A 25384-nucleotide genomic window follows, 5' to 3' on the forward strand; every position below is an offset into this window, starting at 1 on the left:
GGATTTCCGCGGCGGAAGAATGACGGAGGGCCTGCAGGGGCCTGGGGCGGAGGCTGCCCGGGGTCGGCCCGGCTGCTTCCCTCTGCTCCACGCGCCGCCGCCAGGTGAGGCGCGGCGCGGCGCGGTCGAATTTTACCTCAGCGCTTCCTCACCTCCCGCGCGCTGGAGGTGGGAAGGCCAGGCCAGGCCAGGCCCAAGGCGGAAGGATTGTGGGGGGGGGGGGAACGGCGAGGAGGGGATCCTTACGCTGGAGCCCCCCGAACCTTTTTATTTCGCGGCGGGGTGTTTCGTGTTGTTTTGCACTGCTCGGGGGTTCTTTTCCCTGAGGAGGAATGCTGCAGTGCCGCCGAGCATGTCCAGAGCGCCTTACTCCCCCAGCCCCAGCCGCTGAATATAAGCGCAGCCGGATGCTCCCTGCGCAGGCCAACAGACGGGGCGAGGCGAGGCGAGGCGAGGCGAGGCGAGGCACAGGGGAGCCTGAGCCGCCTTTTAGTACAGCCTTCCCTGGCTTGACGCCCTCCAGGTGTTTAGGACAACGACTCCCATCAGCCCCAGCCGGAATGGCCAGTGGTGGGGTGACGGGAGCTGAGGGGCAGCTCTTTCCCCAATTTGGGGCCTTCCAGACGCGTTGGACTACTGATCCTAGCATCCCCAGCCGGCAAGCCCTATGGTCAGGAATCCTGGGAGTTGTAGTTGAAAACATCTGGAGGGCACCAGGTTGAGGACGGCTGCTGTATGTAGGCCATTTGGAGAAGGCCGTTTCAGTATCTAAGGGTGCGCTCCTAGGCCGGTCTAGACAGAAATCAGCCCTGCAGCTCCCGGCACCCCCCAGCCGGCAGGGATGCGGGGAGTTGTAGGACTTATTTCTGTCTACACCTGCATAGGATTATGCGCTTAACTATCTATAAAAAAGCAAACTGCGTGGGTAGTAAGAGGAGGTGAGTAGCTTAATGTCGAGCAAAGGGATGAATGGGCCTGATCTCGGAAGCTAAGCAGGGTCAGCCCTGGTTAGTACTTGGATGGGAGTCCGCCTGGGAATCAGGCTTCCCGCACTGAGCAGAAGGTTGGACTCGATGGTCTTGTAGGCCCCTTCCAACCCTATGATCCTGTGAGGGCCACCTCGAGAGTGAACGCTTTGCATTCGCAAGATTAATTAAATTGATAATGATGTTGATCTCGGGTTTTAATTCAAGAGGAATAACGGTCCTCTCCTTGATGTTGGGGTTTTGACAAGGACCGATCAAGAAACAGATGTGCTGGCAACAGCTTTTTAAGTTATAGTGCCTGTATATTTGTTTTCCCCAGTGGGGCTAATAGCAACTTCAGGATGAGGTGGGGATTTGGATCAGAAAAAACGCATGGAGGAGTGTTTAACACCACTTCCTCAGCAACGCTGCGTGATCCAAGACCCTTGCCCAAGCTTCTTTAAGGTTAAAACAAAAAGATTGGGTGGTCTCTGTTGTGGCTCCTGTTTTTATCACATTGTATCATGCCCTTTGAAATTATTGTGTTTATTTTCCAACAACAATCCTATGAGATAGCTTAGGCTAAGAGAATGTTAGTGACTGGCCCAAGGTAAGCTTTGTGCCTGAGCAAAGATTCTGTCGAATATCTTCTGTCAAATGACTTGTCAAATATCTATGGAGGGAGCAATCCTATGGCTGCTAGTCAGCGGGTAGATGGCCATAGGATATCTGGTTTTCCGGGAACCGACCTCGGAACGCCCCGTTTTGGCTACTCCACGCTGCTCTTCCGAGCACGGGGCTGTTCCATGCTGCCTGCGAGGCAGCTTGGAAGAGGGGGAAGGTTGGTTCTCCAGGAACCGACCTTCCCCCCCTTCCAAGCTGCCTCGCAGGCAGCACGGAACAGCCCCACGCTCGGAAGAGGAGCGTGGAGTAGCCAAAACGGGGCATTCCAGGGAGCGTTCCAGGGCGGGGAAGGAGGAAATGCCAGTACGACACATCCTATGTGTCATCCAGCAGCCGCCTCCCGCTCTCCGCCGTCCCGCAGCTAGACAGCTGAAATTGGCTGTCTAGCCACAAATGCAAGGCAGGAGGAGCGCAGAGGGAATGATCCCCTCCATGCTTCTCCTGCCCTGCATTGGATAGGCAGTCGCCTCCGAGTTCGGAAGTGGCCTATCCCCATAGGATTGTGCCCTACGACATTTTGACAAAGGGAGAGACGGATCTCTCAAGCTGGACTATCAAGCAAGATTAAAAAAAAAAAAAAAGATTAACCAATTAATCAGTGTAATAATAAATTACATTTAAATAAACCTGATTACCAAAACCTCAGTATGGGTGCCTTTTTGAGCACTTGATTCAGTATAAGGTAAGTTACAATTTAATGTACAATATGTCATTGTTAGAAAGAAAGAGGCCATCCCTGGTATTTTATTTTGACTCCCTGTTGCATAACCCTTCAGAAGCAAAATAGCTTCTAAAATAAATATGCGCTATTAATTTTCAATGCCACTTATTCAAACTGACCCAAACAGTTGGAGCTTTAGGTGATCTACTAGTTTACAGCCGTAGTGTTAACTGCTCATCAAAAAGGAGTGTTTTAGTTGTGTCTCACCTTTTATGGAATGTATATGTATTATTTATTTATTTATTTATTGCATTTATATCCTGCCTTTTTTCCACCTTAAAGAACCCAAGGCAGCATACATAGTCCTCCTCCTCCTCCATTTTATCCTCACAACAACAACCCTGTGAGGTGGGTTGGGCTGAGAGTCTGTAACTGGCTCAAAGTCACCCAGTGAGCTTCCATGGCCGAGTGGGGACTAGAACCCGGATCTCCCGACTCCCAGTTCAACACTCTAGCCACTACACCACACTGGATCTCTGTGTATATGTAGAAACAAACACCAACGCTATGGTGGTAGTCATTGTTCTTGTTTCAGAGTAAAATGATCAGAGAGATTCCCTCACTTCTTATGTGTGTTATGTTAATTTCCTTCCTTCCTGAACAATTCTGTCTTGTTTTACAGAATGTTGCTGAGTTTCTTCAGTCAGAAACTTTTCTGCAAATAAAGAGTTTTTGTCAAAACTTTACTTGATTTAAGAGGAAAAAGGAGAAGTCTTTAACAGATTACCAACAGATTACTAAGAGATTTCAAGGATCGCTGAATAAACTAAATGCATATTTGAAGTGGCTGCATCTGACCCCGTAACTGTAGTATCTGCTTTGTATGATAGAATTATGGCTTTTGCTTGCATTAAGATGATACCCATATTTCGGCAGAAGCTTATCTGAAGTGCTGGGTTGTAATAATAAGCAGCCAACCATTTTGTAATGGTGTGCCTCACAGTATAGCTGTAGAAGCTCTTGCTCTGTGGTCATTGGGAGATAACCTTGGCAATATAGGGAGACCCTTAGAAGACAGCCATGGAGAAAATGGCTAGGGTGACCACTGCCCTTGGTGGCAATACCATCACTGGACGGACCATGTTCTGCCACCTGGATGCCCCTGCCAACGCCATTAGTGTGTGTCGTGATGCTGCCCAGGTGGTGGTAGCTGGGCGCAACATCTTTAAGATCTACTCCATAGAAGAAGACCAATTTGTGGAGAAGCTGAACTTGCGTGTGGGCCGCAAGCCATCTCTGAACTTCAGCTGTGCCGATGTGGTGTGGCACCAGATGGATGAGAACTTGCTGGCGACAGCAGCCACCAATGGTGTTGTTGTGACCTGGAACCTTGGCAAGCCGTCCCGTAACAAGCAGGACCAGCTTTTCACCGAGCACAAGAGAACAGTTAACAAGGTGTGCTTCCACCCCACAGAGGTATATATGCTTCTCAGTGGTTCCCAAGATGGCTACATGAAATGTTTTGACTTGCGCAAGAAGGATTCGGTTAGCACGTTCTCAGGTAAGGACTCATTTCTGGGCTCGTTGTGGCTGGATCTTCCACTTTAAGCAATGGCCAGGGGTAGGGATGTTGGAGAAATCCACAACAGAATCAAATGGGTTCAGATGTTTCTGAATCTGACCTGTGGATTCCGCAACGGTTGGCTTGTCCCCATTCGGGCAGATTCCAAGGACTCGCAGACCATTTTTCTAACTTCCTGGAATTTTTTGCAAATTTAGTAATACAAAAATACACAACATTAAAAAATGGCCCCAAATCCATATTTCCCCCATAGGCTAAAGAGTGAAAATGTGAAGGGGATTTGTGATTTCCTGCATTGAGCAGGGGGTTGGACTCGATGGCCCTGTAGACCCCTTCCAACCCTACTATTCTATGATTCTATGTGCATTTGGGGGATTTGTGCAAGTGTGAATTTGTGCAAATTTGGAAGCTCAAAAAAAAAAATCTGGTTCTGTTGATGGGCGGATGACGAAACGAAAGGTGCCTGACAATCCAAGAAATATAGATGGAACAGATTTTAGACAGTCGGTACATCCCTAGCCAAGAGTGCCTTTTACCAATTCCACTGAGTCAAACGGATTTTACTCTCTTTTCCCCACTCCCTCTGATGCAGACCTCATTCACTCTTTCATGTAACCTTGACATTGGAGTACTGTAATGCAGGGTTAAAAAAAATAGATTTTTTTTAAAATAAAAGAAAAATGACTTTTTAAATTGATTTTTAGAATTTAAATTAAAACAACAACACTTCTTATAGTACTTGCCAATCATACTGTCTGTTGCATTCTCCTTCAGGTCAGTCAGAAAGTGTGCGTGACGTCCAGTTTAGTATACGTGATTACTTTACCTTTGCTGCAACCTTTGAGAATGGTAACGTTCAGCTGTGGGACATCCGCCGGCCTGACCGCTACGAGAGGATGTTCACAGCCCACAATGGTCCTGTATTCTGTTGCGATTGGCATCCCGAGGACAGGTATGGGCAGAGGGACTGGGATTCTGAACGAAAACTCTGTTCCTGGTCTTCAAGTATCTTCCTTGTCTATCTTTTCTCTTTGTTCTCCTGGCACCTTCTAGCTTTGTCCCTGAAAATTAACCTTTTAAAAATTGCCTCTCAAGTAACGATCTTTTGTACAGTGCTTCGTTTTTAAACATGACAGAAATAAGTCGTCTTATAAAAATCAAAGCTCTCCATCAAAGAATGTGTGTGCTTTACTCTGTAGCACAATTTATTTTCCTAAATTTGAACTAGATTCTGGCTAGGAACTACAGAATGAGAATTTTGCCATGTGGATGAATGCAGTAAAGGGAAGAAAGAGGTCTGCAAGAGCAAGGGCTGGGCTGCGTGCTCACCCCAGACCTCTCCAGAGTCACGGGAAGCTTCGCTGTAAGCCCTCTGAGGTTTCTAAGCCTTTAGCAGAATTGTGGATTGGTAACTTTTCTGCATAAAGCAGTGTATAAGATCAGTGGTGGCAGTTGCTGAACTGTTTACTTGACCTTTGAGGTCATCTTTGCTTCTCTTCCACTAGGGGCTGGTTGGCAACAGGGGGTCGAGACAAGATGGTGAAGGTTTGGGACATGAACACCAACCGGGCCAAAGAGATCTACTGTGTGCAGACGATAGCCTCTGTGGCAAGGGTCAAGTGGCGACCAGAATGCAAGCACCACATTGCCACATGCTCTATGATGGTGGACCACAACATCTACGTGTGGGACATACGCCGCCCTTTCATCCCCTCTGCCATGTTTGAGGAACACAAAGATGTCACCACGGGGATTGTCTGGCGTCATCTCCACGATCCTTACTTCCTCCTGTCTGGCTCCAAGGATAGCACTCTTTACCAGCATATCTTCAAGGATGCCAGCCAGCCTATTGACCGAGCTAACCCTGAGGGGCTCTGCTACAGCCTCTTTGGGGACCTGGCTTTCGCTGCCAAGGAGAGCCTCATCTCCTCAGATTCGAACCGCAAGCCCTACATCGGTGACCGGCGCCACCCTATCTTCTTCAAGCGCAAGCTAGACCCCACAGAGCAGTTTGAGTTCATCTCCTCTTCCAGCGCCCTAAGTGTCTTCGAAGCAGACACAGAGTGTGATGCTGGTAGCATGGACTGGTTTGTGCGAACTGCCAAGCAGTATGTGCTGACAGGGAAACCACTGGCAGAGCTCTGTGACCATAATGCCAAAGTAGCCAAAGAGCTCAAACGCAACCAGGTAAGGGCTCTCTCCCTTCCAGCAGTTGCCGTGGTTATGCCCGCATGCTTTGGGGAATTCGGAAGGAGGGTACAGCTCACTACCTCTTCCCCCACGGTGGGCACCTGGGAGGGGAGTGTCACAGCTGGGTTGCCATATTTTAATCCAGGCCTGGAGCGTGGGTGTTCGAACCTGGGTTACCTGAAATCAGTTCTGCTGAAGCTGCAGGTTTGGGATGGAACCAGAGCAAGGGCCCGAGTTAGACCCTGAAGTGCTACAAGCAGAAGGTGCAGCTTTATCGAGCAGGGAAGAGCAGAAGTCCAGACTCCTAGCATGCGATAAGAGTCCTGGTCAGTCCAGAGGCATCATATTTCCTGCCACTTGTAGAGGCTCATGTTGCATATGTCTGTGCCTGAAGAAAGCTTAAGAGACCTGAGCATGCACACTCCAGGTCCTGCATTAAGCTAGGTCCCAGCCCTGGGATCCCTGACAGGGAGCTAGGAGTTCACTGCTCCATGACGCGGAAGCCAGTCTTGTGCACAGCTCATTTCTCCTCTTCCCTAAGACCTGACCTGTGATTTTTTTATGCTGGCCATTAGCTCAAGACCTCGCTCCTTATGTCACAGTTGCCTTCATTTCTTTTCCTTAGCTGCAAAACATGGCTGATGATTGTTAACCCTTTCTGTTCTTTCTCTTGCTTGCCAGGTTGCTCAGACGTGGACGATGCTCCGGGTTATTTACTCTAGCCCTAGCACCATGCCCACTACAAACTTAAATCACAGCATAGGGAAGAGTAGCTCCAGCCTTCCACTCATGAATAGGTAAACAACAACAACAAAGCTTCTGCATTCTCAAGCTTGGCATGGTTGTGAGATGGGTGAAATAATGTTGACCAGCCTTCACCAATTGGTGTCCTTCAGATGCTGGCTGGGGATTATGGGAATTCTGGAGGGCGGCAGATAGGGGAAAACTGATGTAGAGTGTGTGCTAATGCAGGTGACCTGATAGGTAAGACTGATGCAGGTGGGCTGACAGATCAGCAGCATGAGAGGTTGCAGTTACATAGATCAGTGCCATTTGAACATAAAAGAGCCCTGCTGGATCAGCCCAAGTGTCCATCTAGTCCAGCATTCTGTTCACAAAGTGGCCGACCAGCTGTTGACAGGAAACGCACAAGCAGAACATGAGTGCAACAGCACCCTCCTGCCCATGTTCCCCAGCAACTGGTGTACATAGGCATACTGCCTCTGATACTGGAGGTAGCATAGAGGCATCAGGACTAGTAGCCGTTGATAGCCTCCTACTGCAGTAATTTGTTCAATCCCCTTTTAAAGCCATTGGAATGGGTACCTTCACTACGTCTTATGGTAGCAAATTCCACAGTTTAATTATGCGCTGTGTGAAGAAGTCCTTCCTTTTATCTGTCCTGAATCCCCCACCAATCAGCGTCCCTGAGTTCTAGGACTAGGGAGGGGGTTAGTCTGGATAACAGTGTGAAGGACTGTATTTCCACTTTTTGTGTGTGGGTGTATATATGGGAGCTCTCATTGTTAGCAATGAGATGGTTCAAACTTTAATATCTGTTTCTTTTGTTTCTGGCATTTTAAAATGTCTCTTCTGCTTGAGCTCAGGCCCATGAAAAAGAGGTCCCAAGATGGAGAGTAGGCATGAGGAAAAATAATTGAATAATGAATTCAATAATGAAAGGAATCTTGGCAAAAGTGTGTAGAAGAAAAGTGTTGGTTTGGCTACAGATTCTTGGGGAGTGGGAGGAAAAGGTTAGGGTTCCCTTGATGAGGCTGGAGGGCAAATACAAGAGTTTTGGGAACTTGAGGATTGGATTTTTTAATGTAAATTCTGAATCCTCTCCTCATTGGTTCTCCAATACCCAAATGCTGTTTTCTTGCACATGTCTGCACCAGCCAATTTTGGAATCATGTTGTTTACATTGGGAATAGGAGACACTTCCAGTTTCAGCAAGTACATACAAGCCAGTGGGTTCTTCAGAGAATGTATCTTGTTTATAAGTGCTCTAGCCCGCTCTGAGCTCTTGGAAATAGGGCCAGATGTCTAAGTAGAAAAATATACTCCCTGCTGATAATTGCCAAATGTTACTGATCCCTCTGTATGTACTTATATGTAACACAAGATGGCTTGAGCAATGAGAAAAGTTGAATTAAAAATGATGCAGGATTTTGTATGGTTTCCAGAAACTACAGGCAGTGGGAACATGGGTGAAAGGAGGTAGAAGGGAAGCTGGGAGCATCAGATTTTACTAGGGGCTAATGTGGATCTGTGTTTCCCTCCCAGCTTTAACTTGAAAGATATTCCCTCTGGGATGGGCAGTGAGTCAAGGCTGGAGCGGAGCAAGGGAGAGAGCCGTCCTGAAAACATCCTCATGGATTCTTCCTCTACCCTGATCAATAACGATGGTATGAACAGAGATGGAGAAGTAACATGCACGCTTACACCTCCAACCCTGCATACATGTGTGCACACACACCCATCTACTTGCTTACCTTTAAGAAGCATTTCACTTACCTTTAAGAATGATTTCTTCCTTTTCTGCTTTCCCCTTTCTTCTCTTGGATGTTTAGAGAATGAGGAGACTGAAGGCAGTGACGTCCCTGCAGATTATCTCCTTGGGGATGTGGAAGGAGATGAAGATGACCTGTACATGATGGACCACGAAAATCCCCACAGTGAGTGTGTTCCCTGGGTCACTGTTGGCCCTTTCTGCGTCCCTTTCTGTGCTGGGTGAAGATGCTAGGTCTCTCCCTGCCTGCCTTCACTCTCATGGATCGATGTCTTTTTACAGCTGAGGAGCAAGAGTACATCCTTCCCCAGGAGGCCTTTCCTTTGCGTCATGAGATTGTGGACAACCCCTCTGCACTGGACCACTTGCAGGACAAAGCAGACTCCCCCCATGTCAGCGGCAACGAGGCAGAGACTGTTTCCCTGACGCCTGTGGAATCTTTCTCTCTTATCTCCATCTCTCACTCTCTGTATGAGAACCGCCTGCCTGCTGACTTCTTCAGCCCCATCGTCCGTGACATGCTGCTCTTCTATGCTGAGCAGGGGGATGTGCAGATGGCTGTGTCCGTGCTTATTGTGTTGGGGGATCGCATCCGGAAGGAGATTGACGACCAGGCACAGGTACCTACCAATGCTATGGGCCAGTGTTGGTAGTCGGCATCATCGGGCAACTACCAAGGCCCATACCCCAATAGGTGGTCCATTACCAATGCCTGGTACCTCCTACTCTGCTGCTCCTGGCTGTTGCTGTCTGTTCACCTGCCCTCTCCAAGTGAGCAAGGAGAAGGAACAGTAACCTTTGCAGGCCGTGTCCTCTCTCTTTCTGGAAGGTGGTGCCAGCTGGGCCCAGAGGAAGAGGCAAGCAAATGGGCAGTGGCAACAGCAGTGAAGAGGAGAAGAAGGGGGCCCACTGAGAGTGTCTTGTCTAAGCCCCCCACCCACCAAAAATCCTGGAACCAGAACTGCTATGGCCTCAGCCCAAGATGGCAAGGCAAACATTCCTTAGTAGATGATGAAAGGCTTTATTTTTTGGTCAGCAAATCCGAATACAAACAGCTCAGTCTTCCTCCCCAGCATGTTTCCCTCTGGATATGTAGGTTGAGAAGGGTACATCCTGCCAAATTCTGAGTGTGTGAGAGCCCAGCTGTCTTCACTTCTTTTCTCCCTTTTCACAGGAGGAGACAGGGTGAGCAGCACATTTCCCTTTTCACAGGAGGAACCACAGTGATCGCAAAACATTGCGGTCTGGCTCCTGCTCATTTGTTTTAAGGTCCACCTGCTTATAGAGCATACAAATGAAAAGTTCTAAGAAGCAGGAGCTGTGGTGGATCTTGGACTTCTTATGTTTATCATTTGTTTTGAGCTTCATACCATAGAGACTTCTGAAGCATCTCTGACTGCTTAACCAGTCTGGAGGAAGGTTTGGATAAGATAGGAGGTAGATGAGAGGATGAATTAATGAACCTCGCCCTAGGGCATGAACCTGACACCCATGATGCAGCCACCTTGCTGAAGCTGTGCAGGTCTGGGTCTGGTCAGTGCCTGGATGGGTGTATGGCTGGGACCCCTTTGTAATCCACCTTGACTTTTGTGATGAGAGAAGGGCAGCATATTAATGAAATAAACAGCTGCTCTTTGTGGTGATGCTTGGCCCCAAATGCAGGGCTGTTGGGATACATCTGCTGGTCATTCCAAGATGAAGATGGGGCCAGTGTCAACTTATATTTTTCATCTACAGAGAAATATAATCCATATGGGTGTTGTTTTCCATTTTTTCATCTGTATTAGAAGTTGCCCATGGCCTTGAGAGGCTCTATTTGCTGAGATGAAAAGGCAGGGTACCTGTATTCCAGCAAGGAAAGTAAGTAATGCGAGAGGTTGAAAGAGATCTTTGGAGGCAGGTGTGCAATTCTGTGTGTGTCTTAAAACTCCACAGGAACACTGGTACACGTCCTACATTGACCTGCTGCAGCGCTTCCAGCTGTGGAACATCTCCAACGAGGTGATCAAACTGAGCACATGCAGAGCCATCAACTGCCTCAATCAGGCTTCCACCACACTGCACATCAACTGCAGCAATTGCAAACGGCCTATGAGCAACAAGGGCTGGATTTGTGACAGGTGAGACGTTTGTGAAGAGGGGTGTGGCAGACCTTAGTTTGTGACATATTGGGAAATCATAAACATGAAGCTGCTTTATTCAGAGTCAGAACGCTGGTCCCTCTAGCCCAGTACTGTCCACTTTCATGGCAATGGCTCTCTGAGGTCACAGCCAGAGGTCACTCCCAACCTTGGTACCCAAGATAATTTTAAATATATTTTGAGGATTGAACCCAAGATCTGCATGCAGAGACATAAGCTTTACTAAGCTATAGGCCCACTCTCATGTAACACTTTGCAAAAGTATTTGCTGATCAAACTTCCCCAGTACTTGTAACAGTTTTTATATTATTAGAAAGTGTGTGCTTACAGTGGTACTCAAATGCCCCAGCTAAGGTCTTGGCTACACCAAATCATAAAGCTATAAAAACATCAGTTGTATATCCCTGCTACAGGCAGGACTATTCACATATTAGCCACCATCCAGTGATGAACCCTTAGAATTAGTCTAGACCATAATATACCATGTTATATAATATCCTGTAAAAAGGATAAGGCAGCCCCAGCTCCAAATAGTATGTAGTGACTCGTGTGTCCTTTCCAAACGGTTTGACTCCAGTTTAAAGAAATATACTGGCATATAATTTAGAAGAGATTTCAGCCCCTTGCGGTGGTGCTTGATGATGGTGGGAAGGCAGCAAAAAAGGGTTTTCCTCCTGATGGGCTTCTGTCCATGACTGGTGTGCTGCTTCAGGCTCAATGGGTCATAAGTTGTGCAATCTTGATCTAGAATGTATTTCTTACCAGTAGCTACCTTATCTATTCCTGTGGAGAACTTTATGCATCTCAAGTTACTATTGTACCACGAATAATATGTTAAAACCCCTGATTTAATGCTTAATTTCAGCTGGGTCATGCTCCTACAGCTGAGGTTCACATTCTGTTTATTGTATTTAAATCCCACCTTTCCTCTAAGGAGTTCAGGTGGCATTCATGATTCTCTCCCCTCCATTTACCTTCACAACAACCCTGTGATGAGGTAGATTAAGCTGAGAGTGCGTGGCTTGCCCAGCTGAAACTCACGTGAGCTTCATGGCCGTGTGGGAATTTGAACCTTGGTTTCTTTCAGGTGTCGGCAGTGTGCCAGCATGTGCGCCGTATGCCACCATGTGGTGAAGGGCCTGTTTGTGTGGTGTCAGGGCTGCAGTCATGGCGGCCATCTGCAGCACATCATGAAATGGCTGGAGACCAGCTCTCATTGCCCTGCGGGATGTGGTCACCTCTGCGAATATACCTGAACCGAAGGGAGCCGGTGTCTGCTGGAAAGCAAAACACAGTCCAGTAACTGCTTAGAACCGGCACCAAGAGCCTCTTTTTGTGGGAGGCATTAAAAGCCATCATTCTGGACAGCTGCGTGAGAGAGCGTAGTGTGTTGGATGCTGTGTAGGAAAGGTACCTTCTTTGACAAGCGGTGAAACTTCTAACACTCGGGAGTCTTCTGGAAAGCTTCATCTGGTCACTTCTATTTATTTTTTTACAGCTGTGTAAACATTTTTTTTGTTATCATGATTCTACACAAACCTACTTCTTAATGTCAAGATGACAACTGGGAGCTTCAGCCCAATTTTTATACTGAATTAAAAGAACAAAGTGAACTTTACGGCTTGCTCTTTTGTATGGAGTTTCCAAATCCTTTTCTATAAATGCTCCTAAATGGTAAGTAGTGAGCTATAGAGCAGCATCTGGATTCCTTCCTCAAAAAGGAAATGTCTTCCCAAAATCTGTGTTTGGCAGTGCAATTCTAGCAGAACCTTAATTTCCAGCTCCCAGATACAGAACACAAATTGCTGGTCAGTGAGTGAAGATTACACTTTTTCTTAAACAGTTCTAGGACACCATGATAAGTAGCAGACTGATAAAAATGCCTTACGAGAGCTGGAGTTCTCAAAGGTAGTCATAATGACCCTCTGCTGTTCAAGGACAAAATGGTTATGCAGTGCAATCCTATCAAATTACTCACATGTAAGTCCTGCTATATTCAATGGGGTTTACTCCCAGGTAAGTGTACATAGGATTGTGGCTTTAGTCATCGTCATAAGACCACAAAAAAATGACAAAGAGTCCAATTAGCAGTGATTTCATTTGCTGAATGTCAAAGTCACAAAATTTTCTGCCCATGTGTTATTTTTTGTAATGCAACAAAGGGAATTGGGAAGACTTATCCATCTTTAAATTGGCATGATTTTCAGCTGGCGGACAGATGGTTTGCCTTCTTGAATCACATTCCTAGGGTGCTTCCAGATGGAGTAGTCGTAGCCCTCAGAAGGCGTTGTGCAGCTATTATGTCTTTTCTGTAATGGATTTTCTGCGGTAAGAAAAAAGATGTAAGAAGCAGTGGGGAAACATAGTTACGAGTGGAAGATGTCGTATGGTCCATCGTAAAATTCCATGAATGAGGCAAGGCAATAGCACAATAAAAGCCTTGTCTGGAAGCACCCCTAGTTATCTTACCCTCAGTGAATAAGGTGGATGATCGTTCTCCATCTTGTTTCCAATATTTGAAAACGTGCTGCTTCCCTCAATCACTTTCACTCTAGGTTAAGCATACTTTGTTCCTTCAGCCTCTCACAAGTGCCTCACCTTTTAAAAAGATTTTTCACCATTCAGTTGAAGAGGCACGATGGCTTGCTGACAGAAGGAAGTTTGTGCTTGGATAGAAAAAATTATAGCGACAACTGCCTAAAGTGTATGGGCAGTGCTGAAATCAGGATGCGCTGTGTCTCTTAACTGCTTGTCAGCAGATGATAAATGCATCTTTTCTGCTGCCAAAGACTGAATTATTACAAAAGTGGAGAAGTGCTAAATTATGTACAGGTTTCAGATAAATTATTCCAGTGTTTGGCACAGCTCCCACTGTGCTATGAAACCCTTTAGCCAGGGGTAGGCAACCTGGGCCCCTCCAGATGTTTTGGACTACAACTCCCATAATCCCTTACCATTGGGAATGCTGGCTGGGGCTGATGGAAGTTGTAATCCAAAACACCTGGAGAGCATTAGGTTGCCTAATCTTAACTACTATTTATCTTTCTTGTAAATCCTCTGACTCCTTTAGCATTTGTATTAAATGATTGTGCCTAAAGTCAGTTGCCCTGAGGGCCCTTTTGCGGGGGCCAAACAGCAGGGTATACATTTACTTACTTTAGACATTTTTGCCCCACCCTTACATTTGGGGATGGGGGCAGACCAACTTACAGTAAAATATAAAATGCAATAAATACAGAATCAATATATCTTGAGCTGAGAATGCAATAAAAACAAGCAGGTAGAAGCAGCATAATACCAATCATTAAAATAAATGTTAAAACTTATACTTAGAATGTCTGGGAAAATAAAAGAAGTCTTCACTCGGCATTGAAAAGACATATCAAGGTAGGCACCAAGTGACCCTCCCTGGAGGGAGTATTCCATAATTGGGGTGCTAACACTAAAAAGGCCCTTTCTGTAGTTGTCACATGCCACATCTACGATGGTAGGGGCACCTGAAGGAGGGCCTCAGAAGATGATCTACGTGTATAGATAGGCTTACAAGGAGATAGGTGATCTAACAGGTATCCTGACACCAAGGTGTGGTCAACTTTCAAGGTCAACAGCAGCTCATACATTTATTTATTACATTTCTATCCCACCTTTCTTCCATCATGGAACTCAAGGTGGCTACATACGGTTTCCAGGTGGTCTCCTGTCCAAGCACTGACCAGACCCAGACCTGCTTAGCTTCAGCAACGTGACTGCCTCATGTATCTTCAGACCATGCCCTGGGATGTTCTTTTAAGTTAAATTAGTAAAACAGAAACCACTCCACCTAATGAGTGCCAAGTTGAACTATATTGTTGTTCTCTGAAGTCTTTGATACAGTTCCTCTCCTGTTGTAATCTACAACACCATTGACCTGTGCTGCAACATTGCATTGTTGGCCATGTTCAGTTCATCAATACAAATGCTCGTTAAATACTTCTCAGTGGTGTTCCTTGCCTAGCCAGTTTTTCCATCTACATGCCTTCGTTGCTATTCTAAGTTCATCTGTCATGCTATGTCCTTAGGAGTGGTAAAGACAAACTTCTGTTGGTAAGTGAACATTTAATTATGGATTAGGTCAGGAATAGGCAGCATAGAGTTCTGGTTTCATTGTGTTTTTTCCCTAGTCCACAAAACAGCCATACCCCCTCCACCATCACCATCCCACCACTCCTGATCTATGACTACCTCACTGATAGAGAGGCAGACAAGGAAATACACCTTATTTACAATAGAATTGTTTCAGTATTCAACTAATACAATGTAGTTCTACTTAAATGTATTATATTGCTAAATATAAATTAGAGCCATCATAGAAAATTGTATTCTGGCCCACCTTCAGCCTGATGTGTGTAAATTGGCCCACCATGAGGGAAAGGCTGGCTACACATAGATTAGGTTTATTTTAAATTGCATAGGAAAGGGTGTCCAAACCTCACATGCTGTACTCTTTGAGCAGGGCTATCTTGCTTCAGAGGACAGCCAAGATTCTAGAACCTGGTCATGTCAGGGGCCTCATTATGGGAGGGGTTCTGGAACCCCTGAACCAATCACACCCTTTTTCCAAGAGGAGGGTTAAGTGGAAGGCCTGGCAGCTCTTTCCGCTGCCTCCCCCCACCTTGAAAAAATGGATGATGCCTCTGCTTCGGCGGGGTACTCCCATCGCCACATGGAGAGGAAGATGAGTGCGATGGCTTGTACAGTCTTCAATGAACTTCGACTGGAAGGGAAGCTCTGTGATGTAATCATCAAGGTCAACGGGTGCGAGTTCAATGCCCACAAGAACATCCTCTGTAGCTGCAGCTCCTATTTTAGGTCAGTACTTCTAATATACCCAAGAGGCAGCTTGTATCCTGGCCAGACTCCCAGGAACACGTCTTCTTAACTTCAGGGCTCATCATATAGAACGATAGATGCTGGAGTTCGTGTGGCTTGAAAGATGCACCTTTTGATCCAACCTCTGGCTCATAATCCCAGCTGTGTGGGAATTGCAGCTCATTAGTACGGCTGACCAGCTGAATAATTTTTATTAATTGTTCATCTGCCTTTTAGCTGATCAATTAAACATAAATAAGTGACCATATTACCAAAGCCACAATATAGGTGCCTTTTTTAAATAACTACGTTTAGTGAAACAAAAGCTACCAGAATAGTTGAGAAGGCCATCCTGTAATATTTTCTTTTTCAGACCCTATTACAGCAACATTGAACCCAACTAGTCCTAAAAAGTAAACGAGTGTATTCTTAACTCACAATCCAACCAATTAAAAGCTTCAGGTCAAGGTGATGCCAAACATCACTATTCAAAGCATAATCCAAAAGTGGGGTCTTGTATCAAAGCCAAATAAGTCAAGGTGAAGCAGGAGATAGAACAGAAGAGGGCAGGAATGAAACTCTGGAGGATAGGAATAAAGCAGAAATGGCAGTTGGGGTTTGAGACTGAGTAGGTTCCTGCTTTACTGTTCAGAGAATAGGATTCCATCTGAAGGATTTCTTGTAATCATGGGACTTATCAGGAAGGGGGATTTGTTAGCTCCTGTCTATCAAGGGGAGTATATGGTGCCACACTTCCAAGCCATTACTGACGTATAGCATGGGGAGGCTGAACATAACGCTATTTGAGAAAACTGGGTGGTTTTCAGCACCCGGTGGGGGCCTTTGAGGTAACAGTTTCCGTCAGAGCCGAGAACCCTATTTTTTCATGCATGGTCACATAATCAAGGGTTTATATCCTATACGTTAGGAACAGGATCTATCACTATATGAGCCTGATAACTACAGAGGACATGATTCTCCTGGCACAAGAAAGCTACAAAGCAATACAAGTTGGGATGCCTGCATCAGTCACATTCTATAGCATACTGAAAGCATGGGCTCTCGGTGAGCCTCCATGATGCAAGAAGAAAACGATTTGTGCTTTCCCAAACATCCATAGATTGTTTGCATGGGCACAATCCGCATGTTGGTGCCATATCAGATGAACATCCCATCCTTGATTCCTTTGCTGTGCCCCAGATGTGACTTAGCACAGTCTGGTCTGATGATAGGCGTGGTTGCAATGTGTCTGTGTTGCAAGCAAGGTCTACTTGGTTGTAGGAGTGATGGTGCAGAGCTGTATGACTCCACATTGCTCTGCACGAGCAGTATTTTCCATGCTCCACCTTCAGCAACATGCCGTTTGACAAATAATATGACACCACCAGCCACCATGAATAGCCAAAAAAAGGGTGGGGGAGTGACGGTATTGAGAGAGGTTCAGCAGGTTGGCTGGAGCAGCTTAGTGGACCCAGTATGGTTCTCTTGAGGGACGGGAACCCAAGATGTCACAAAGACCAATGAGAAATAGTTGTGTTCTTTTTCAGAGCTCTGTTTACCAGTAGCTGGAACAACTCAGAGAAAAGAGTATATAATATTCCTGGCATTACCCCAGATATGATGAAGCTCATTATCGAATATGCCTACACAAGGACAGCGCCCATCACTGTGGACAATGTCGAGAGGCTTCTTGTGGCTGCTGACCAGTTTAACGTGATGGGCATCGTTAGGGCTTGTTCCGACTTCATGAAATGTCAGCTGTGCCTGGAGAATTGCATTGGCATCTGCAAGTTCACAGAGTACTACTACTGCCCCGATCTGCGACAGGCGGCCTACATGTTCATCCTGCACAGCTTTGAGGAGATGGTGAAGGCGTCTACTGAATTCCTGGAGCTCTCAGTCAATGAATTTAAAGACATCATTGAAAAGGACGAACTCAATGTGAAACAGGAAGACGCCGTCTTCGAGGCCATCCTCAAATGGATCGCCCATGATCCCCCAAACAGAAGGCAGCACATGGCAGTCCTGCTCCCTAAGGTTAGCCCTTGAAAGTGTCTTGTGGTTTGTTTTTTCCCTCATCGAGTGACTTGGTTTCCTGATCTGCAGCACTGGCTTTAGGGTAGCTGTGTGTCCTATTTGATAGGTGACAGTCCTCTGTTTGAAGGGTTTCCAGAGGACTGTCCTCTATTTTGAAGGTGACCTTTATTTGGGATGTGTCCTTTATCTGAAGGGCTGTCCAGTGTAAATCCAGTTTAAAGACAGAGAACCCTAAGAAGGGATTGCAGAGCAAGGGCCTTGAAGTGGCCCATCAGCATTTAACACCCAAACAGCAGATTAAGCAGGCACACAGCTCACCTGGTCACAGTCTTCCCTCACTACGGTGAGATGCATTTCCATCTAAATTACAGCAATTCGTTCTAAATTTGCTCTTTCTAAGAATTAACATATGCATATTTTATGCAAAATTATGTCCTCTATTGCCCTCTCTCTCTTTTTTTGGTGATGCATAAGTGGCCACCCGACCTGGCTTAAACTTTTCAACCAAATTCATATGAAGCTGCCTTAATGTAAGAACAGACCCATTGGTCAATGTAGCTCCAACGCTGTCTGCTCTGCTTGACACTGGCTCTCTAAAACCTCAGGGTCTTCCATCAGGGCCTCAGCACCTTCTGCTATCTGAGATGCGTTTTTTCTTCAGGGTCTGAATTTGGATCTTCTTCCTGCAAAACGCATGTGCTGTACCACTGAGCCAAGGGTCTTGCTCAGAGCAAGCACATCACTGACCTCCATGAACATATAAAGCTGCATTATAACTGCATCAGACCCTTGGACTATCTAGTCCAGGATTGCTTCCTTTTTGTCAGCAGCTCTCCCAAGACCTCAGAAAGAGAGAGGCTTTTTCCATCACTTGCTACCTGAGACTGATTGTTTGTATTCCGCACCTGGAATGCTGGGAGTTGTAGGCCTTTTCTCTGTCTAAACATGCATAGGATTGCACCCTTAGAAGTAGATTTATACTTGTGTATACAGGTCATACCAGTGCATGGCTCATGGACTGCAGTAGATGATTGGGTCCACCTCCTAAGCAACCATTTTGCATCTGGCTGTGCTCACAGCCACTATTTTGTGCCAGGCTCCGATTCATGGATCTTGGGGTCCTAGTAGAAACAAACAAAAAAACTAAGTTGATCCCACAACCCTGAAGTCTGCCCATGCTTGATTTAAGACCTCAAAGAGGCACCCAAATCCCAAACTAAAAGGTATCCCCATTTAGTCCACAGCACCTCCAGTCAAGGCAAGGAGTGCCGGGAGTCCCCAAGTCACAGCTCACATTGGAGGTGAGATTCAGTATGCTGTCCCAATAAACATATACACCAGGGCAGGACAGATCAGCAAAGAATATGTCTCTCTTTTTAGCCAGTGCTTGTACCTCCTTATAAGCAGGTATTATCGAAGAAATGTCATCAGCAACAGACTGGAAGGAGAGTGGCTCACTAAAAACCCACCCAAACACAATTGCTTATTACTAGACCAGGGAAGCTAGTCTATTGAGAATCATTCACAAAGATACAGGCATCATCATTTGGGGAAGGACTGTAGCTTAGTGGTAGAGCTCCTGCTTTGCATGCAGAAGGTTTGGCTTCAGTCCTTGGCATCTCCAGTTAAAAGGATCAGGTAAGCAGGCGATGGGAAAGACCTCAACTGCTGGTTACATTTTTTTCCTCTACTCCCTTCCAACTGAGTATAATGCTTCATGCATCTGATGGACTCTGAAGGCTTATGCCATAATTAATGTGTAAATCTTCAAGGTGCTGCAAGACTCATGGTTGGTTTTACTGCCAGTCACAGCAGACAATTCTGTGCTAGGTGGCAAATACTTTCACCTGGTATAAGTTGGCTTCTTAGAGTGCAGCTGGTGGACTCTTCCAGAGGTCTTCTCCTGCTAACCTCAGTGAAGGTGGGTGTGCGGGGAACCAACCACACTTCCCGAAGCATCAAATGGAGAAACATGAACTGTTGCTAGCCCTAGACAGTTCCTGTTTCTCCAGTTCCTGTTTCTCCATTCTAGCCCTGTCTGATCTAGACAGAAGGAGGGTCACTACTCTCTGGCCCTCCCCAGAGACAGCAAGTAGAGGTTTCCTAATTTGAGTAGGCTCCGGTTAGGATGTTATGGGATATAGTGGGATTATGATATCCTCTGCATGACATAGTTATGGGAGCTTTGATCTCTGTTCCTAGAGCCATTTCCTCATGTCATGCAGGCCTTTTCTGTTATCTCACTGGTTCCAGACAACCATGCATATCTTCAGTTATTATGCTGTTCAATCTTTCTGAGAAGACAAACACTGTTTTATAAGATGGCTCCTTTTGTACCATAATATGACGACCAGTGTGGTGTAGTGGTTAGAGTGTTGGACTGGGAGCCAGGAGATCCGGGTTCTAGTCCCCACTTGGCCCACTGGGTGACTTTGGGCCAGTCACAGACTTTCAGCCCAACCCACCTCACAGGGTTGTTCTTGTGAGGATAAAATGGAGGAGGCGGATTATGTACGCTGCCTTGGGTTCCTTGAGGAGGAAAAGAGGCGGGATATAAATGAAATAAACAAATAAATAATGGCTGAGGCATGGTTGCCATTACTGCAAGCGCACTGATGGGGGGTAACAGCCTCTCATCCAAATTTGAGAACCACAAGGCTAGAATGCTCCTTACAATAATCAAGCCTTTTTCTTGCCGTCAGTCTTCATCCGCTCCCCCATAAACTGTAGCTGTCCTCCCATTTGCTCTCCTCTCTTTGCAGGTCCGGCTGGCCTTGATGCATGCGGAATATTTTATGAACAATGTCAAAATGCATGACTATGTGAAGGATAGTGAGGAGTGCAAGCCTATTGTTATCGACGCCCTGAAAGCCATGTATGACCTGAACATGAATGGCCCATCGAGTTCCGACTTCACCAACCCGCTGACGAGGCCCCGTCTGCCATACGCCATTTTGTTTGCCATTGGCGGCTGGAGCGGTGGGAGCCCAACCAATGCCATTGAAACGTACGATGCCCGTGCGGACCGCTGGGTGAATGTTACATGCCAGCAGGAGAGCCCCCGGGCGTACCACGGGGCTGCCTACCTAAAGGGCTATGTTTACATCATTGGGGGTTTTGACAGCGTGGACTACTTCAACAGCGTAAAGCGATTTGAGCCCGTCAAAAAGACATGGCACCAGGTTGCGCCCATGCACTCGAGACGCTGCTACGTGAGCGTCACCGTCCTCGATAACTTCATCTATGCTATGGGTGGCTTCGATGGCTATGTGCGTCTCAACACGGCTGAGAGGTATGAGCCCGAGACCAACCAGTGGACCTTGATAGCCCCCATGCACGAGCAGAGGAGTGATGCAAGTGCCACGACCCTGTATGGAAAGGTAACAAGCATGCAATGGATCTGTACTTATAGGAAGATTGCCAACTGCTAGGCTGCCAAGTCGCTGGATTGACCCAAGGTTTCAGAGGGTTGCCTCCTTCTCAGGGTCTGCAAGAGAAGAAATTAAACCTTGACATCCTGCCCTAACCCTCCAGATGCATTGCGTTTCAGTTCCCATCATCTCCAAGTGGTTGTGCTGGGTGGTGATGATGGGAGCTGTAGTCCAACACATCCGGTGGGCACTAAGTTGGGGAAGGCTCTCTTAGGGTGAAGCGGGTGGGTTATTTTCTGCAGGGCCCATCCTCAACCTGTGCTTCTTTCTAAAGTTTTTAAGCCACCCCCTGTTCCTAGTATGTGCTTCCAGTCTTTGTACCAGTGGCTGGGTTTGCACATAATGCTAACTGAAGGTATGGGTTGCTGAATTCTGGGTTGTCATGTTGTGTGAACTCAGCTGCACTAACAAACCATGGTTTGTTAACCATGAACAGCCCAGAAAGTGAAAGTATTTTGTTCTGATTTGTTGTTGGGTTGTGAACCCTGGCTTGTTAAACCATGGGTTGTCATTACATGTGAGCCCAGAACCATGGGTTGTTCATGGGTTGTTTCAGCAGACTATAGAGGCAGCAGGCAAGAGTGGTAAAAATACTACAGCGCTGGCTGTAGTACAGCCAGTACTACAGCGCCGCAAAGGCATTTGGGATACAGGGAGGGAGCAGGTAAAGGAGGAGTGAAACAAACAACACAGGTATTGAGAAAATGAATTGTGGTTTGTTGGACCATCTGCAAGACAAACCCTGGGTGAGGCAAGCCCACAAAAGTTACTAGCCTGTTCTAAGATGGCAGAAGAGAGACCGAGAGGTCCATCCTTCCTGCACCACTCAACTGCATTTCTGTGCTAGGCGTAGAGGAAGGGGTTTCCTTCCTCTCGCAGCCCACTTGGTTTCTTTGCTGGGTCCAGAGAGGAGTCAGCGTGCTCCATCCCTTCTCCACCAGCCTGCTCATTCACCTGCATGCAATTCCTTGTTGCCCGTGACTGGGCAACAGTGAATGCTGAATTACAAGGCTGAAATAAAGCAATAGTTCTGCACTGCAAATGAGTTTGATGGTGATAACTGAGATCTCTCTCTCTCTCTCTCTCTCTCTTCTTGAAGTCAACAAGTGTTGCCAAGCTCCCTCTATCAGGCACCATACTTGCTCTCCCCACTGAATCTCTGGATCAGGCTTTCAGAAGATCTGAGGACTCAACCCATTAAAATGGATACTTTAGCACTCCCTCTGACAAAGGGCCATAAGCTGAATGTTAATCTTTAGGCCAGGGGTGTAGAACCTCAGGCCCGGGGGCCAAATATGGCCCTTCTGGGGTCCCAGTCTCGCCCTTTGGGGTTCCTCAGATGGCCGCATCCCTGTCTCCTGGCCCCACCTCCTTTCGCCCCACCCACCAATTGTTTGGTGGTTTCCCGGCTTTTGTGCAGTTTTTCCCCATTCTAAAAGGTTGAAATGCCTCCCCTCAGGCTGAGTTACCGGCAGGAAGAGCTTTAAGTTAGAATAGGCTGGTGATTTTGGCCCCATCCCCTTTGCCTTCAGTCCTGTCCACCACTGGAATGCAGCCCCCAAGAGCTTTTCTGAAATGGAATTAATTTCTCTGGCTGAAACGGGTTCAGTACTCTTACTTCTGGCTGCTGTTCTTTTTCTGTTCAATTTTTGTAACTCCTGAATATATCCCTGTCATGCAGGCCTGCGCTACAGCCCATCGGCCGTGTAATGTGCCCTACCAGGTACCTGAGAAACCCAACAGCTTTCACAGTGTCAGGCAGGCTGCAGACACATGAGGTTCATTAAGGTCATGGTAGACTCCTGTGCCTGGCTGGTCAATCAGGCCTGCTGTATTAACTTAAACAATCAGGCGTTTTCCAGCCAGCTTTTTCAATATGAAAAGCACCCTTCATTTTTGTTGATTTCAACCCCTTCAAGCATCCAGTTGAAGGGGTTGAAACCAACCCCTTCAACTGGATGGTGCTGGACTAGGACCGGGGAGAACAAGGCTCAAATCTCCACTCAGCATGAAGCTAACTGGGTGACCTCAGACCATCTCCAGCTCTCAGCCTAACCTGCCTTACAGAGTTGTTGTGAGGATAACAGGGCACACGGTCCTGAACTCCTTTGGATAAACATGTAATGATTCACACTACAGATTTATAACAGCTGTTCCTTCTCCCTAAGGGGCCCTGGGAACTGTAGTTCTGTCAGGTGGCCTAGGGGGGAGGATGAGAGAATTCTCAGCACCTTCACAAGCGACCATCTCCAGGAATCCTAGGAGGAAACCATGACAGTGAAAATGGTACAAGAGCTCAGACTCTTTCGATAATATGTTCACCATAAACCTACAGTAGTGTAAATGTCTACCTTCTTCTCCCCCCGCCCGCCCCTTTGCTGCCAAAAAAAAGGTCTATATTTGTGGTGGGTTCAATGGAAACGAGTGCCTGTTCACGGCTGAAGTGTACGATGCCAAGATTGATCAGTGGAGCTTGATCGCACCCATGAGAAGCAGGCGAAGCGGCATTGGCGTGATCGCGTACGGAGAGCACGTCTACGCAGTAAGGCCAAGGTCCTTCTGTACCTGCCATACCAGATTAGCCTGTAACACTCCTTTGCAGCGACATTGTTGGGACGACGCTTTCCTCCCTTTGGTTTAGTGTAGGCAGAGAACAGCCAAGCTGCTGTCCATTAATTGTCTGTATTGAAGTAGGGTGGCCACTTATGAATTGCCAAAAGAGGAGGATACCCATTACCAAAATAGATGTCACAGATTTGCATGACATTAGCATATGTTAATTTATACAGCTGGATGCAAATGTGGAAGTAATGATTATTATTTAAATAGAAATACAACACACCTCACTCTAGCCGGGAAGACTGTGACCAGGTGACCTGTGTGACTGCTGCTTAGTCTGCTGTGCAGGTGCTGCTAGCAGTTGATGAGCAACGTCAAGGCCCCTGTTCTCCCTTCTTAGGGCTCTTTATCTTTAAGCCAGACATGGACAGGACAACCCTTCAAATAGAGAGCCAGCATAGTGTAGTGGTGAGAGTGGCAGACTGGGAGCCAGGAGATGGAAGCTCACTTCAGCCATGGAAGCTCACTGGGTGACTTTGGGCCAATCACAGACTCTCAGCCCAACCTACCTCACAGGGTTGCTGTTGTGAGGATGAAACGGAGAGGAGGAAGCCACCTTGGGTTCCTTGCAAGAGGAAAAAAGGCAGGATATAAATGCAATCAATCAATCAATCAATCAATAATAGAGGATGCCTTAAAGTAGAAAACCACCCTCTGGCAGTCCTCTAACTAGAGGACTGTCCCCTGTGGAGTAGGACACATGGCCACCCTGTATTTAAGAAAGGGAGCAGGCCCCAAATTCCAGGAGGACTGCAATGTCATGGTCTTCCAAGGGATATCGTGTTCCTCCCAGCTCAGTTTCCACACTTTGGCTTTGATGCCTGCCCTGGGCAGGCTTGCCTGATGGCAGTGGTGGCAGGCGGCTATTTTAATTCCCCACAACGCCCCCAATGTAGCATTGCTCTGGGGCATTGTGGGAAATGGAAATGGCTGCTTACTGCCAACAGGTAAGCCCACAGTTGGGGGCCCATCCTAGGGCACTTTGTCAAAGGCCCCCTCACATGTGGACCCAGCCCCGTGTTCCTCAGTGTCAAGGGCTCCTTGGAGGGCTCTCTCAGTCTAATCCAGTAGCCAAGTCCAGACACAGACAAAGGGATTCATTTCAAAGCTTTATTCTTCTTTTACAACTTAACAACTCTACAGGTAGCAACTAGATCTGAGCAGCAGCATCCCTATGCCCTAAGTTGGAACAGTTGGTCCCCGTTTGAAAGGCAATTACTGGCAGACCCCTGAATATAAGGACTAGGGAGAATCCCTCCCCTTTTCCCTTGGATCCTCTGGGCGCAACCGTTCTTTGAGCGCCAACCGGGTGCTACGCCTCCTTTCCGCGCCCTCCGTTTGGCGCCGCTCTCTGCGTCTACGCCGCGCATCCACCCAGTCTGCTATCTGTGCTGGGTCACTCCCTGGACTGCTTTCTAATCTAGGAATGTTAGTGGGAGGAATCTCTGTCAGCTGCGGGCCCTGGGAAAAAGGGGCGCGCTCCTCTCCCAAGAGCGACTGCTCTTCCTCAGCATCAGAACTACTCTGGGATTCTATGGGCTCAGTGTCCACCCTGACACTCAGAAGCTTATCCAAGAGTGTTTCTTTATGGTCCCTATGCATAACAGAATATGCTGGCAGGGGGCTCTGGGATCAATGGCTGCACTAAGGGCAAGGGAAACCCTAAAATTGCCCCCCAGGCCACCAATGGCATTTCCATAGGCTATGGTGTTCT

The 25384-nt window shown here is 47.0% G+C and overlaps 2 protein-coding genes across 5 annotated transcripts in view; both read left to right on the forward strand.

Annotated features, from left to right (window-relative positions):
* On the forward strand, positions 1-12353 carry WDR24 (WD repeat domain 24). 2 transcript variants are annotated; one of them, XR_014785586.1, is made up of 10 exons: positions 1-104; positions 2993-3871; positions 4667-4844; positions 5398-6079; positions 6764-6879; positions 8369-8490; positions 8656-8760; positions 8877-9779; positions 10530-10714; positions 11823-12353. XR_014785586.1 is itself a non-coding variant. In XM_084818819.1 (10 exons), exons 2-10 carry the CDS (start codon positions 3391-3393, stop codon positions 11989-11991), a joined length of 2376 nt encoding a protein of 791 aa, XP_084674945.1. In that variant the 5' UTR covers positions 1-104; positions 2993-3390; the 3' UTR covers positions 11992-12353. The 2 variants fall into 2 exon arrangements, 1 of the variants encoding a protein (XP_084674945.1); XM_084818819.1 differs by having other exon boundaries at positions 8877-9214.
* The window catches only part of KLHL10 (kelch like family member 10), a 15350-nt gene continuing 2285 nt past the window's right edge, over positions 12320-25384 (forward strand). The window contains exons 1-4 of one of the 3 annotated variants that reach the window (XM_084818821.1): positions 12320-12409; positions 17131-17620; positions 20383-21000; positions 23444-23593. In XM_084818821.1, the coding sequence (XP_084674947.1) occupies positions 17201-17620; positions 20383-21000; positions 23444-23593 (1188 nt within the window). In that variant the 5' untranslated portion in view covers positions 12320-12409; positions 17131-17200. Of the gene's footprint in view, positions 12410-12676; positions 12716-14690; positions 15584-17130; positions 17621-20382; positions 21001-23443; positions 23594-25384 lie in introns of those variants that run through there. The other 2 variants (XM_084818822.1, XM_084818820.1) reach the window with 2 other exon arrangements.

Source organism: Heloderma suspectum, chromosome 12 (genome assembly GCF_057233095.1).
Source record: "Heloderma suspectum isolate Gila_16-S chromosome 12, 16-S_ref, whole genome shotgun sequence".
Taxonomy (NCBI): Eukaryota; Metazoa; Chordata; class Lepidosauria; order Squamata; family Helodermatidae; genus Heloderma; species Heloderma suspectum.

Excerpts from the sequence above, each read along its gene's own strand:
- WDR24 (XM_084818819.1), top strand. The coding sequence starts at position 3,391 with ATGGAGAAAATGGCTAGGGTGACCACTGCCCTTGGTGGCAATACCATC. Across the intron at positions 3,872-4,666 it reads TTCGGTTAGCACGTTCTCAG|GTCAGTCAGAAAGTGTGCGT; the intron begins GTAAGGACTCAT and ends ATTCTCCTTCAG. Across the intron at positions 4,845-5,397 it reads GATTGGCATCCCGAGGACAG|GGGCTGGTTGGCAACAGGGG; the intron begins GTATGGGCAGAG and ends CTCTTCCACTAG.